Here is a 13184-nt window from a genome sequence, read left to right on the forward strand (position 1 = left end):
CTGATGAAGTTATAATTTGTGATGGTTTGTAAAGGGCCCACAGTATAAATCATAGATCTGTCCCTGCTAGGCAATGTCAGGTGTGGATTGAAGGGATGGCAAAAAGGAAGGGGACCGATGCTCATGAATTCTCAAGAGAATTTACATGGGATGCCCACAAAATAAGCATCAAAAGTCCTAGAATGCAATGATGGAACACCGAAGCGACCCGTTTACCTGGGTGGCCTAAAGAGAGATTGTAGCAAGAAGAAAACCTTTATCATCAAGATTCATTGCTGAGATCCATAATTTTATTCTGCTGTTGATCTGTAAGCACTCGATCCCTGTTTTCAAGCTTGAATCCATTACATCTGTTGTATTTTGGTATGGTAATGGTTGAATGGCTAAATCTAAGACACCCCCTCCCCCATAAATAATTCCTTGGAAGACAACTTCACTGCAAAGTATTTGTATTTTAAACATCAAAAAGAGCCTTGGTAGTACAGTGGTCTAAGGCACCCTGTTATTAAGCTGGTTATTAAGACCAGATGCCTGCAATTACTGCAGGTTCGAATCTCGCCAAGGCTCAAGGTTGACTCAGCCTTCCATCCTTTCTAAGGTAGGTAAATTGAGGACCCAGTTGTGGGGGCAATAAGCTGACTTTGTATAAATATACAAAAGAATGAAGGCTATTACTTAGCGCATTGTAAGCTGCCCTGAGTCTTCGGAGAAGGGCGGCATATAAATCAAATTAAAAAAAAAAATAACCAATTTTTTCCAAAACTGAAGACGCTGAAAGGTAGGCGCAGTTGCGCAAGACCCAGGTGGGCTCTTTAGGAGCTGTTTTGAACCAGCTGCTGCTCCCATTTGAGGAGGGCCCAAACCCTGCAAGCCAAAGGCCGGATATTGGCCTTCTCCTCCCCACAAGTCAAAGACTTGTGCTCTGCTGCCCCACACGCCCGTCTCCCTGGATGGTCATTCTCTTTCCATTCCTTACACAGCGTTTCTCAACCTTGGCCATTTTAAGATGGGTGGGCTCTACTTCCCAGAATTCCCCAGCCAGAGTTGGAGGCCTCCCCTCTGAAAGCTGCCAAGGTTGAGAGACGTTGCCATACAGGGCAGAAATTCATATTTGTAGCAGCTCAGATCCAATTTTTAATAGAGGGTTTAGGAAGTTGTATTTTGGGCCCATTTTCTTTGGCAAGCATGTAAACTGTCTTGCTATCCTTATAAGAGCAATCCTTGTGTTTGTGGTTTCTTGCTCTTATTTTGTGACAGGCTAGTAAAACTGTTGGCTTTGGCTCCTGCTCTCTCGGAGCAGAATTGTCCTGCTGGTTTGTTATACAAATAGACACTTGGGGTTCACCATCAGTCTGAAGCGGGGGCAGCTTTCCTCCTTGAGCAGGAGCCATTTGCAACAGGAAAGAGGGCACTGGAGGAGCTTTCATGGGAGGCTCAGCATTGGCTCCACCTCAGATCTGCTTTTCGTCCACCCTTTCCTCTCCGTGGCAGTGACTGGGAGAAAGTGAGCTGCTGGACGTCACAGCGGGTCCAAATTAGGGGTTGTGTAGTCGACCAATAAAGTGATGCGTCTCTGCTTCCTTGATGTCGGTGGACTTTGCGGGCTCTGTGAGTGAGGGTCTTTCTCAGGCATTTGGGCTTTTGCATGCCCACATCTACAACCCAGCTCCATTGGGCTTCTCTTCCTGCTGGGACAAACACAGCCTCTTACATCCTGCATCAGGCAAGACACAATCACACCACTCTTTCCAGGAGAAAAAATTGGCAACCATTTTGATTGTCTGTATTTCTGTCCTGGCTTGTTTCAAGAACATTACACCTCCCCTGCAGCTTGCTTTAAGGCTGTTTGAGCCCTGAAAATTAAAATTTTGTGTAAAAGGTAGGAGTAAATAATATGGAATAAGGAAAATGGAAAGTAATAATTAGGAATATGTTTATATGTATTGAAACGTATGATACTCAAACGTTGCGCCATTCACACAATATGTATAATTTTTAAAAAAATAATAAAAACTTGATTAAAAAAAAGTTTCTTTGAGCCCCTGTTATATTTTCTGAGTTTTTTTCAAATGGAAATAGGCTGCTGCTATTGCTCTCCATGCCTTTTCATGTTTCCTGTTTTGTTTCCTGGTCATTGTGTTTATTTAATTTTATAATGTTATGTCTGTTTATCAAGACTCATAAAGGTAATCTTTAATAAAGGCCTACTCTCGCCTGTTCAGTACCTGTGTATGGTGAGTAAGTAAACTCTAATCTTTGTTGATGAAGAAGAAAAAATTACATTTTGATCAGTGGCTTAATCTCAGGACCTGCTACCCTGTTTTCCCCAAAATAAGACCTCCCCTGATAATAAGCCCAATCGGGGTTTTGAGCACACGGCAATAAGGCCAAGCACTTATTTCAGGCTTCGAAAAAAATATAAGACAGGGTCTTATTTTTGGGAAAACACGGCAGTTGCACCCCAAGCTGAACCGGCAGCTGAAAGAAAAATCAGTTTGGACTTAGGCTGCGACTGCTTGTAAGACATAAAAAATATTGCTTAACCAAGTGAGGAGAAGTTAGTCGGTTGCTGCCTCTGTAGCTGTCAGTATTTATTTCAAATTAAATAAAAAGCCTGTTAATGCAGTGGTTAAAGCCCCAGATTAGAAAATGGGAGGCTATGAGCCCCACCTGAAGTACAAAGCAGTCTGGGAACCTTGGCTAGTCAGTTTCTCTTCGTCCCAGGAAGGAGGCAACGCAAACCACTTCTGAAAAACCCCGCCAAGAAACCGGCCGTCTCTGAGAACCGGACACTATTGAATGGAACCAAAAAGATACCATGGAGTCTCTTCTTGACCTCTTGCTAGTCCTAATTTGTGTCTTGATTTTCAGGCCTGTGAAAAGGCCAGTTGTGGACCAGTCCGGATCTGGGCTTTAGATATATATATGAATGAACAGGGGCATCGGCGTATTCGGCCCTATTCAGACAGAGCTGCTGGACACCTCTTGTTGGGAGGGGACAGAAATCTGAAGGACTGAAGTATTTCAACAATGTGCACTAACACAATTTTTTTAACACAGCCTTAAAAGTGTGTGGGGATCTACCAAGCACAGTTGGGTGGCAATACGTATGTTCCCTTTGGTACAGGAAAACATTTGGGCAAGTTGGCAGCAGGCGTGCTTGTATGTGAAGTGCACGTAGGATTGTATGCTTCTGTATATTTAATTAGGAATTAGTCCTGCTGAGCAGATTATGCCACAGGCTTTATTTAATCTCTGTACTTGTTTGATAAACTTTTCCTCCTATCCTGCTTTTGGATTCCTAAGCCGATTACTTACACTGACTGTGGGAAACTGAAAGAAAATGAGGAGCAGCAGCTCTGAGACACTCAAACTGAAGTTTGCTTTTGTTCCGATGTTGTCTGGTTTTTCCACTGGTGTTGCGTGCTGGTGTTGTTGCTGATCGGTTGGCCTGCTCTGCGACCGTACGGTGTTCAGTGGTTCAAGCCAGTGGTGGGATTCAAGTAATTTAACAACCGGTTCTCTGCCCTAATGATTTCTCCCAACAACCAGTGTGCCAAACTGCTCAGAAAGTTAACAGCCGGTTCTCCCAAAGTGGTGCGAACTGGCTGAATCCCACCACTGGTTCAAGCCCAGTCATTTTCGGCAAGGGAAAGACAGACTCTGGCAAAATGGAGCAAGACCAAGCAAGAGACTCGCCTGTCTCCCGATGGGAAATGGGTTCAAGTAGGATGGGAGTTAAAGTGCAGGCAGCAGGACATGTTTTCAAATTGGTGCTGTTTGGGTATAGCAGAAAGGCAGAATTCAGACGCCTCCCTCTTATTACGATAAGCTGTGAGTCTCTGAAATCTGGCTCTGCTCTTCACAAACAGAGAAGTCAATTACTTACCTCCGTCCCCTCCCCGTTTTAACTTTAATTCACGCTGTGCATTTCTTTTTCCCTATTATTCTGAAGTACAAAGCTGCAGTTCCTTCCTGTTAAATCAAGTGCCCGGAGTTGGGGTGGGGGGTTACCAGCTTGAACAATTTCCATGGTCCCTTTTTCTATTTTGGCATATTTGATTGGTTTGAAAAGTGACCTAAACCAAGTCCTGCTTTGCCTCCTGAATATTGTAGTGCAATCTCATTTGCTCAGCCTTGAATCTGTTTTCCATTAAATAAATTCTGGCTTCAAGAGGCATTGCAAGAATCTGAATCGCCGCCCCCATTCCACTGCTTGGATGAATTTCTCCACTCGCCGCCGTTTCCCCCCAAGTAACAGACAACCCCTTGTCTTGGACATGCCTCATGGTGGGGCTTTACTAAGTTCCTTGATCCATGAAAACATTTAGCACAGGACAAAGTGGCAATGGGAGAGGACACCGTTTATGCTGGATTGAAGTTTTGTTTGCTTTGTGGTAATTGGAGTTGTGCACCATTGCTCTCCAATCTGGTTTTCTCTCTTTCTGTATAGGTCAAAAAAACACAGTGCATTTATTATTACTTATTATTATGAGTTATGTCCAACACTGTTGCCTTCTCCAGAGTGATACAATAAGGAGTAATTGCTTTTCCGTCCCAATCTTTAGAATGAAGGGCAGGGAGCCAGTGGGAGACCTTTTGGCTTTTCACAGACTGGGTGAGGCATGATTAACTCAGAATTGATTTGCTAGGTTGCATACAGGGCACCTTCTGTCCCGCCTTCCTGCCCTTCCACAACAGAGTTTCACAATAGGATGGATTGAGTGGCTGAGATTGGCCCAAGGTCACTCCGAGAGCTTCCATACCTGTGCATGGACCAGAACTCGGCTTTCCTTCATCCTAGTTCAGCACCTTAACGGCAACATCCCAGTTCTGCTCATTTCTGCTTCATGCAAGTTGCACTAGACTGGTAAGATTGAAGTTAATTACATTGTCTTGCCACAATTCCTGTCTGATTTTGTCCCCCCATCTGCCTCCTTTCCCATTTGCTTGTCTTTTGCAAGGGTGAGAGTGATTTTTTTCACCTGGCCTCTTGTAGTTGGAACTCTGGTGGTTTGGTGGGGGCAGATTGGAGAGAGACTGGTAATCTTCCTCTTTCCTCCATTGGCCTCTTGCTGCAGGGAATTTATGAGGAGGAAATAAAGAAGGCGGTTGCAAATCTGCTGCCTAGGAACAGTCCTGATATCTTGATAATTTGGATCTCTTGAATTTAATTTTTATCTCTTTAAGTACTCGGATCTTCCTGATTTTGTTGGATGGTGATTTCTTAAGTCACCTTAGAAGAGTGGTCAGTCTGGGTGGCCAGAAGCTTTTGATGGAGAATTGGGCCCCCGCCTGGTTCTCCTCCTGAGAGGTTGCCTACCGCAAAAGGCACCTGGCAGAGTCATCTGCTGAGCTTGTGGCACGACGGTGATTCGGTCCGAGGACGAGTTGTCCAGCTCTCCGGTTTGAGCTTCGCGACCGAGGGCTTCAAGATTAAACCCCAGAGGACAAATATCGGGGAGGTAGAGGCGCACCCCAGAAGGAAGGATCCCGGCAGAGCTGCCTGTTGGGTTTTGCTGCCATCGGTGGGGAAGCATGTTGTGATCTGAGAGAGAATCTGGGATCTCTCAGGGGTCTCCCTCCTTGGGGCTTTCCCAGCCCCAGCATTGCATTCTTTGGGCCTTCAGGAGAGCTGTTTCCCTTTCTTTCCGAGGCTTTTCAGCGTCTTGAAGTTTTAATTTCTCAATCATGCATTTCACTGGAAGTTCTGGCGAAGGGCAGAAAGCTCCGTCCAGCCGGTGAGTCTTCCCTGTATGGCTGCACTTCTGAGGAATGGCCACAAAAGAGCCAGAGAGGCTCAGGCTTTGCACAAAATGGAGGAGGTAATTCTGAGTTTCTTTGAATGGCTCTCAAGAGGCTGGTAGCAGCTGAGCGCTTCCTCCTGTCAGAGTTGGAAAACAGATCTCTGTGGGCAGAAAATGCTGAAAGAGGCTTTTTTGCAGAGAGGAAGGGTAGAAATAGGTACGGGGCTTCTCTCATTCACAGGGCTCAGCTCAAGCTCTCTTCCTTCCCTATTTTGTGCCGGGAAGAGGGGGAGGAGGAAGAATGCCGTTTTAAAAATCTCCATCTCCATTATGCCCCACTTCAGCATTGGGTTTGCCTGCAGGCCAGGCCTGCGCAGGGAGTGTTCGACTCACTCTTCTCCAGCAGGAAAAGAATTCGGCACAAGGAGAGATCCACCTGATCTCTCTCCCTCCCTCCCTCTCTCTCTCTCTCTCTCTCACACACACACATGTCCGATTGTCAGCAGCAGGTCTTTGAGGGAGGGGCATTTGTTCTTCTTTGCATCCCTTTTTATACTGTTTTAGAAGAAGGATTATTTTCTAGAGCATTTTATTCCGAACTTTTCAAAACTACTATTAGTTAATTTGTGTCAGCCCTGCCATCTTGAGCTTCTTCGCTTCGCTGGCATTCTGCCATGAAACACAAGGGGGGTGGGAGAAAGAATTTGGGTAAATAAAGTTTGGGCATGGGAAGACAAACGGGGTCGGGAGACAAGTTGAAAGAACCAGAGGTGTCAAACCGAATAAGCCACTGCCAAGGACACCTGGCCTGGGAACAGAATGCGAAAGCCAAACTTCAAATCAGTTCCCAAAACATCAAAAAGGAATTCTATTGGACACGGATGAACTGGTCAAAGGGGGAGGGCCAGGGAAAGGGGGGAAAGTGTAGCCCTTGTGCGTGAATACTCAGATCTAGATTTGCTTTCCCTGCAACCACTTAACTTTAGTAAAAGAACCTAACACTTCAAACAAATGGAGGGTTTTTCTTTCGTAATTCTCTAAGCCAGAGCTGGTCTGACAATTTGTCCCCACAAGGACAGATTGGGGGAAAGCTGGGCATTTGATCCAAGCATATAAAGGCCATGCCATCTAAGTAGGGGATTTTGTAATATTCACACTGATGAAGGTTTAGATTTGGCTGTCACACTCATTCACAAGCACATGTAATGGTGAGTTAGTGGGTTTATTAACAATTCCCTTCCCTAAAGATCCAGAGCTGTCCCAATTAAATCCAGCCAAATGCAGGCCAATACCAGTCCACAGAGCAATGGCCAGTGAGCCCACAAGGCCCTTGAAAGTTTCCCAAACAGGATAAACCCATTAGGCAAAATTAAAACCACAATACAAGAGGTTATGAAAAGTCCAGAATTCAGAAGGTACGATCCAAAGTCAAGGCAAGGCTGGAATCACAACAACATACATCTAGGAAATGTACACGTTCCGAGCATTGTCTCCATCTGTCTGCTGTGCTAAATAGCCAGTTTCTGGTGGCGTCCATCAAGAGGGACGAGGCTGCCTCCCCACGAGTAATCAGCCTGACTTTTGCTGCTCCTGCCTTTTCTCTGTCCGGCATGTTCTCAGATCAGGTGCAGAAGGTAGTTCCTCCTCATCTTCACTAATCAGCTGCACCTGTGTGCTTTTTTTCCCCACCTGAAGCCTCAGGGCTGCCCTGTTGCAGCTGTGCTTCAGCCAAATCCCTCTCAGGCAGCTGCTCGGAGCCATTGACCAACTGCCCTCCCGACGTGCCTGCGACTGGTCCATCCTCTGAACTGGCATCTGGAGAGGCATCTGGGGAAGCGTCTGGAGGAGTCAGTATCATATCTTTAGTTATCATATGGCACATTCACATCACATTTTTATAAAAACAAAAGATAAAAATATGAAATAAAAAATTAAATTATTATAAACTTGTCTAAATTACTGATATAACTTTTTGCTTCATTTGTCACAGCCAGGAAATCAACAAAGTCTCCATTATAGCTTCTGTTTTGGCACTCATGTATCTATAGATTTTTTAATATTCCATTTCATATCAAATGTTCTCCATATCCAACTGATTTGGATTCAGTTCTGGCACCAGTTCAGCCTGGTGTTTTTTGGTTTTTTTAAAAAAATAAAAACCCCAATTTCAATAACCTTAAAGTCCCATATATCACTGTGGTCCAACTTCTAAGGAAACATAACCTTAGCTTAACCCCCCCCCCCCCATGAACTGTATTTGTGCCCTTTTATCTCCTTCTGCAGAGCAGGCCAACCATCTTTTCCCCTCTGCAAGGACTGAATGAATTTCAGCTGCGGGATCTTTTTTCAGCACTGAGTTGCACAATAGGAACAGGAAGGAGGACCATGTTGAGTGCTTCTCTCCTTCAGGAGGTTGAGGCCCTTCTGTGATGCGGCAGAGAGTTGCAGGGTGACCATCTCTTAAGGCCAAAAGGGTTGGGGTCAGAATTAGCCCTTTATAAAACCACAGGGTGCAGTAGAGATTTGCCTCCCAGCATCTGGAGAGAACCGGCCGGGGCAAAAAGTGTGGGGTAATGGTTACAGCATCACGGAGGGTGAAACAGGTTCATTCCTGTGGGGGATTCTGGGCCAGTCATTCCCTCAGCCCAGATAGAAGCAGAGTCCTGCATCACATTACCTCTCTTCGTGCCATGGTCAAATGTAATAAACCTGAGGAACGGCCCAGTCATCTCCTGACCCTTGGAGAAACCATTGGCTGTCTGAAGGTTCAGAAAATAAGACGAAACCCACCCCCCCACCTTCTAGCTGGGCTTTCTGGAGAGCCCTTCTCTTTTGTGCCTAGCAGAGCAAGTGAAAGGAGAAGGCAGAAGCTTGTTGGGGACAGTCTGAGGATGAGTTGAGTGGCTGTTGGCTTCAGCATGTCGTCTCTCTGGCCCGGCTGACCTTTTTGTTGTTGTTCCTCCTCTTCAGTGCAGCCCATCTGGGGCTCTGCAGCTCTTCCTGGACACACCCATGTCCAGTTCCTAGATGCTTTCTGCCGAAGACACTGCAAATTTGATTCTACTCAAGCTCAGCCAAGCAATCTTTTTACGCTTGAGAATGTGGCAGTTGGCCATGGGAAGAGACTTGGTGTGGTGAAAGAACTGACAGGAAGCTAGGACAGGGTCGGGGTGGAGATGAAGGGACATCCAGATCTTCAGTCCTTGTTTTCTTGTAAATCTGTAGAGGCCTTTTTGTTGCCAGTCCCTGAATCACAGCTCCGCCTACCTCAAAATGTGGATGTATGGTTAAAATAAGGAAGGGGTGGGGAGGGTGTAAGGATTCACGCTGCCCTCTAATTCCTTTCATGTTCTTGGTCCATTGCCCTTAATGCTGAGGGCTGGCTATGCAGGATCTTGCTCAAGGTCCTTCTGTTTCTCCTTTCCCGTGGATCCTTCACTCATCTGTCCCCAAATAGTCAGAGGTTTTATTGGCCAGGAGGTATCGAACTCCTCACTGGTTCCATGGCATTGTAGGGGCTGGTTTATCTGTAGCTCAGCCACCTGGCCCTCTGCTTCTTTGTGGCTTGTTGGCCTTCAAACGAGGCTGAAGAGTGTAAAGGGCTCTTCTTTGGATTCTGCTCCATGAGCCCAGCATGGCAATCAGAGGTTTTTCCCTGAGAGTTTTGCTGCCTGCCCTTCCAATTAATTCATGTGCCACCAAGCAACTCTGTTGAATGCTGATTTCATATGCAATTCTGTGGCGCTGGTCAAAACAGTTATCTTCTCTTGGTGTTTAAGACCGAGTTGCTTTTGGTTATGCAAGCATTTTCTCAACTTCCAAATTCCAGAATGCATAGAAAAAGAGAGCAGATGAGCTTTTAAGGCATTTTAGAGACTGTGACTCAAAAGTAAATTAATTCATATATGCTGCCTGCAGATTCAGTTGCACTGAGAGGGAAGAGTAACAGGAAGAGGAAGCATCAAAATCACAATCAATCATGCAGGAAGGGACAGTATCAAGATCACAAGCCATTTAGTCGGATGACGGTTCTGCAGAAGAACCAAATCCAGAGCAGCCCTGCCAATGTTTTCCTTCCTTCCTTGACAGACCTATGTTGACCCCAACATGGAAATTATTTTTCATGCACACAAAGTCCCTCTTCTGTTTATTTTAAAACTGGTGAAGGCGGTTTAATAGCCATGGAGAGCAGCGTGTTGGTAAACATTTACTCTGCTGCCTCTCTCTGATTCCTGATTCCATTACAGATTGTTTTCATTAAAAAAATATTGAGAAGCTGCCATGCTATAAAATAGGGTGCCAGCCTTCAACACAAGATTTATTTCCAAGAATATCTGTTTGCCCCAAAGGCCTTTTTGGCAGGCAGAAGTCAGGAGCTGCATCCAGGGCGTTCTGTGGAAGCTGCAGAGGCCAGCTGGGGCCGTGGGCGGGGCCGGGAGTGAAGGGGGAGGAGCCAGGATGAGGCAGGCAAGCCAGCTGTGTGGGGGCAGTTGCCTCTTTGTAAGCAGGTGATGCTTGGGGGAGCCCGGCTTTCATTCAGAAGTCCCCGGGGGCCAAAGTTCAAAATCAGTCCTCTGCTTCAGTTATGAGGTTTCTGCAAATTGAGTTGCTCTCCTTGTATATTCACTCAAGTGTGAAACTCTCCTGTTTAAACTTTCCCAGACTATTCCTTGGCTGTCCAGAAATTCTCCTTGACACTCCAGTCCTTCCAGTTTGACTTCATTGGGGACACTCTGACAGATGATGAAATCAACATTGGTAAGTGCTTTTTTGGCCAGCTGCCTCTTTTGCCTTGTCAGGGCTAGGCGCTAGAAGTCCATTTAATGTCCTGCTTGAGTAATAAAATTCTTGTTGCGATTCAGTTTAGAATATCATGCATCAAAGCTATCCGACATACTTAACGGCCTCTCCATAGCTGCCATGTTAGCCTCTTGTGATGGGCAGATCAGTACTTAGAACAGCTCAGATCCAGAGCAGCAGCCACGTATTAGGTCAGCTGAAGTTGCACTGAAAAGTGCAAGTCGTTAAAGTTTAAAAATTCAAATTATATCTGGCCTTGTTGATACGTCTAGTAGATTTATGTCTTGTTTACCCCTGGCCAAGGGTTCCATGTAGCAGCCTGGGGAACCCAGCAACAGCTGGAATGTGTGTTTCCAAGAATGGGACCTTCCCGCGTTTGGCTTCCTCCCTCCCCTTCCCAGCACGACTTGGGAGGCCCTTAACACAATGCAACTTCCTTCCCTTGAACAAAGTGTGTTCATGCTAGAGTTGTGTGATCGTCTGTCCTGATCAGAAGGTGGGCTTCCACATATTTCCATGGGAAGAAAATAATCTGCAGGGCCCCTTTTGAGAATGCTTTTCTAAAGAGTGTATTTACTATTCACATTTCTTAGCTGATAAACAATCCAGTTGTATCAGTGATTACTTTGCCTATTACTATTTGAGATGCATGGATTGATAGATGCAAATGTCAGATCAGTTTTTTTATTGCAGTATATAGTAAATGTTTTATAAAGTCATGCAGAATTTACATTTGGGGGAAGAATAAGTAGAAAAAGTGAAGGTGTGAAGAGTCAGGGCAGCTGCCACGTGATGAAAAAAGACAAGTGTCAGAAAGCAGAAGGCCTGGGTCTGGTGAGCGTTGGGGAACCCTGAGGATAAGACAGGAAAACCGAAGGAGGGGAAAAGTTTGATGAATTGCAGAACAGATTTGGCACAGCGTAAATATCCAATAGATGATTCCATATTGTCCTATGAGGAAAGGGAAGAATTCGTGAGAATTATGCTGGGGCAGGAGAGATCCATCTTCTGGTGCACTTTTGAATTAAAGCAAAAAGCCAAGGCAAGACGGCGGGCTCTGGGTCAGAAGCCGTATGTGGTTTGACCCAGATTTGAGGCAGTAATAAAATGATCATGTGGAAATGGGTTCCAGTGGGCGGTTGTTTTGGACGTGGGAGCCTTGGGACACCCCTCTTGTTTGCTCAGAAGATTTCTCGCTGGTCACAGCTGAATAATCTCTCCTGACACATTGATATGATAACTGGCCAAGAAGCCTACGCATTCAGGGTATTAATCCACTATGAGGATGCTAAAGGGGCTACAGATGGGGGAAATAGGAAGTACTGAATATTCCCATCTCTTAGAGTCAGTCTTTGTTTGTATCCCGCCTTTATTAGTTTTACAAATAACTCAAGGCAAGAAACAGATCCCATAACCTCCCCCCCCCTCTTCCTATTTTTCCCACCACCCTGTGAGGTGGGTTGGACCGGGAGAGAGTGACTGGCCCAAAGGCACCCAGCTGGCTTTCATAACTAAGGCGTGTCTCCTGCACAGTCTCCTGCTTTCTAGTCTGGGGCCTTAACCATTACACCAAATTGGCTTCTGTTAATTTCTCAATTATTTAATCTCTCAATTAATGTTTTCTCATTACAGTATTTTCTCTCCTTTTCAGCTGAATCCTTTAAGGAATTTGCTGAGCTGCTCCAAGAGGTGGAACTTGAGAGGTCCATGATGGTAAGGACATTTCTCCTTCCTCCTTAGTCAGAAGTGGGTGGAGGATTCAGTAAATGGGACTCAGCTCCATCATTGCATGACCGAAAGCATGTTTGGCTTGGGCCCAGCATGTTGTGTCAGTGTTGAACCTTGGGAACTGTAAATCTTGACTTAGGGTATAATCTCTGCAGTGGTGGTTTATTTGACCAGCTAAAACCATAACTTAATAGGTTGCACGATCTATGTTTGATGTCTAAACCCTGCCAAAATAAGATCAGTAATAGCTACAGTAATACAACTTCTAACATAGCGCCCTTGCAGAATTCCCTGCCGGAAAGGAGTCAGTATGGATCTATCCCATTTTAACAAGTTACTTTCTTTCCGGGGGGTTTCTGTGCATTTCACTCCTAATTATTAGATTATTTAATTAAAACATCTTAATTACCGTGGATATTTCTTGTGAGGGTTTTAAATCAAGCAGCTGCATTTCTGGTGCACGCTAAATATGCCCATTTCTCTTGCAAAGCTGTCTGTCCTTTCTTTCAGGTTTTTCCACTCTTCTTTCGCTTCAATTCAGTTCCGGGCACAAAACATCTTAAAAACTCCCTTCCAGAAAACACTGATCAGTCCAAGATCTTGGAGGTTCTAAGAAATGCTTGATATGTTATAGAGCTCTTGGCAACTGAGGTTTTTTGAGGTCTCCAAATTGTTGGAACAGGGAGGTTTCCTGAAAACACATCACATTACACAAACCCTATTGCATCATATCATGATTTCCGTTACTCCTTTCCACGATTAGCTTTTAATTATGGTTTCTTGAAAAGACCAAAGTGGCTGGTCTCACATAACACACTAATCCAGAAGAAGACTTAGTTTGAGGTGAGAACCTGGCCAAACTTTGCGCCTGTGAACTCTCATGTCACATGAGTTCTTCCTTAGTTCTGC

At 45.2% G+C, this 13184-nt stretch overlaps 1 protein-coding gene across 4 annotated transcripts in view; it reads left to right on the plus strand.

The window, feature by feature from the left end:
* Positions 1-13184, plus strand: part of OPHN1 (oligophrenin 1) — a 116550-nt gene that overhangs the window by 24280 nt on the left and 79086 nt on the right. For all 4 annotated transcript variants that reach the window (XM_060692023.2, XM_034435160.3, XM_034435159.3 and 1 more), the window contains exons 2-3: positions 10410-10505; positions 12199-12260. In XM_060692023.2, the coding sequence (XP_060548006.1) occupies positions 10410-10505; positions 12199-12260 (158 nt within the window). The remainder of the gene's footprint in view (positions 1-10409; positions 10506-12198; positions 12261-13184) is intronic.

Source organism: Pantherophis guttatus, chromosome 12, assembly GCF_059756535.1.
Source record: "Pantherophis guttatus breed Tessera chromosome 12, ASM5975653v1, whole genome shotgun sequence".
Classification (NCBI taxonomy): domain Eukaryota; kingdom Metazoa; phylum Chordata; class Lepidosauria; order Squamata; family Colubridae; genus Pantherophis; species Pantherophis guttatus.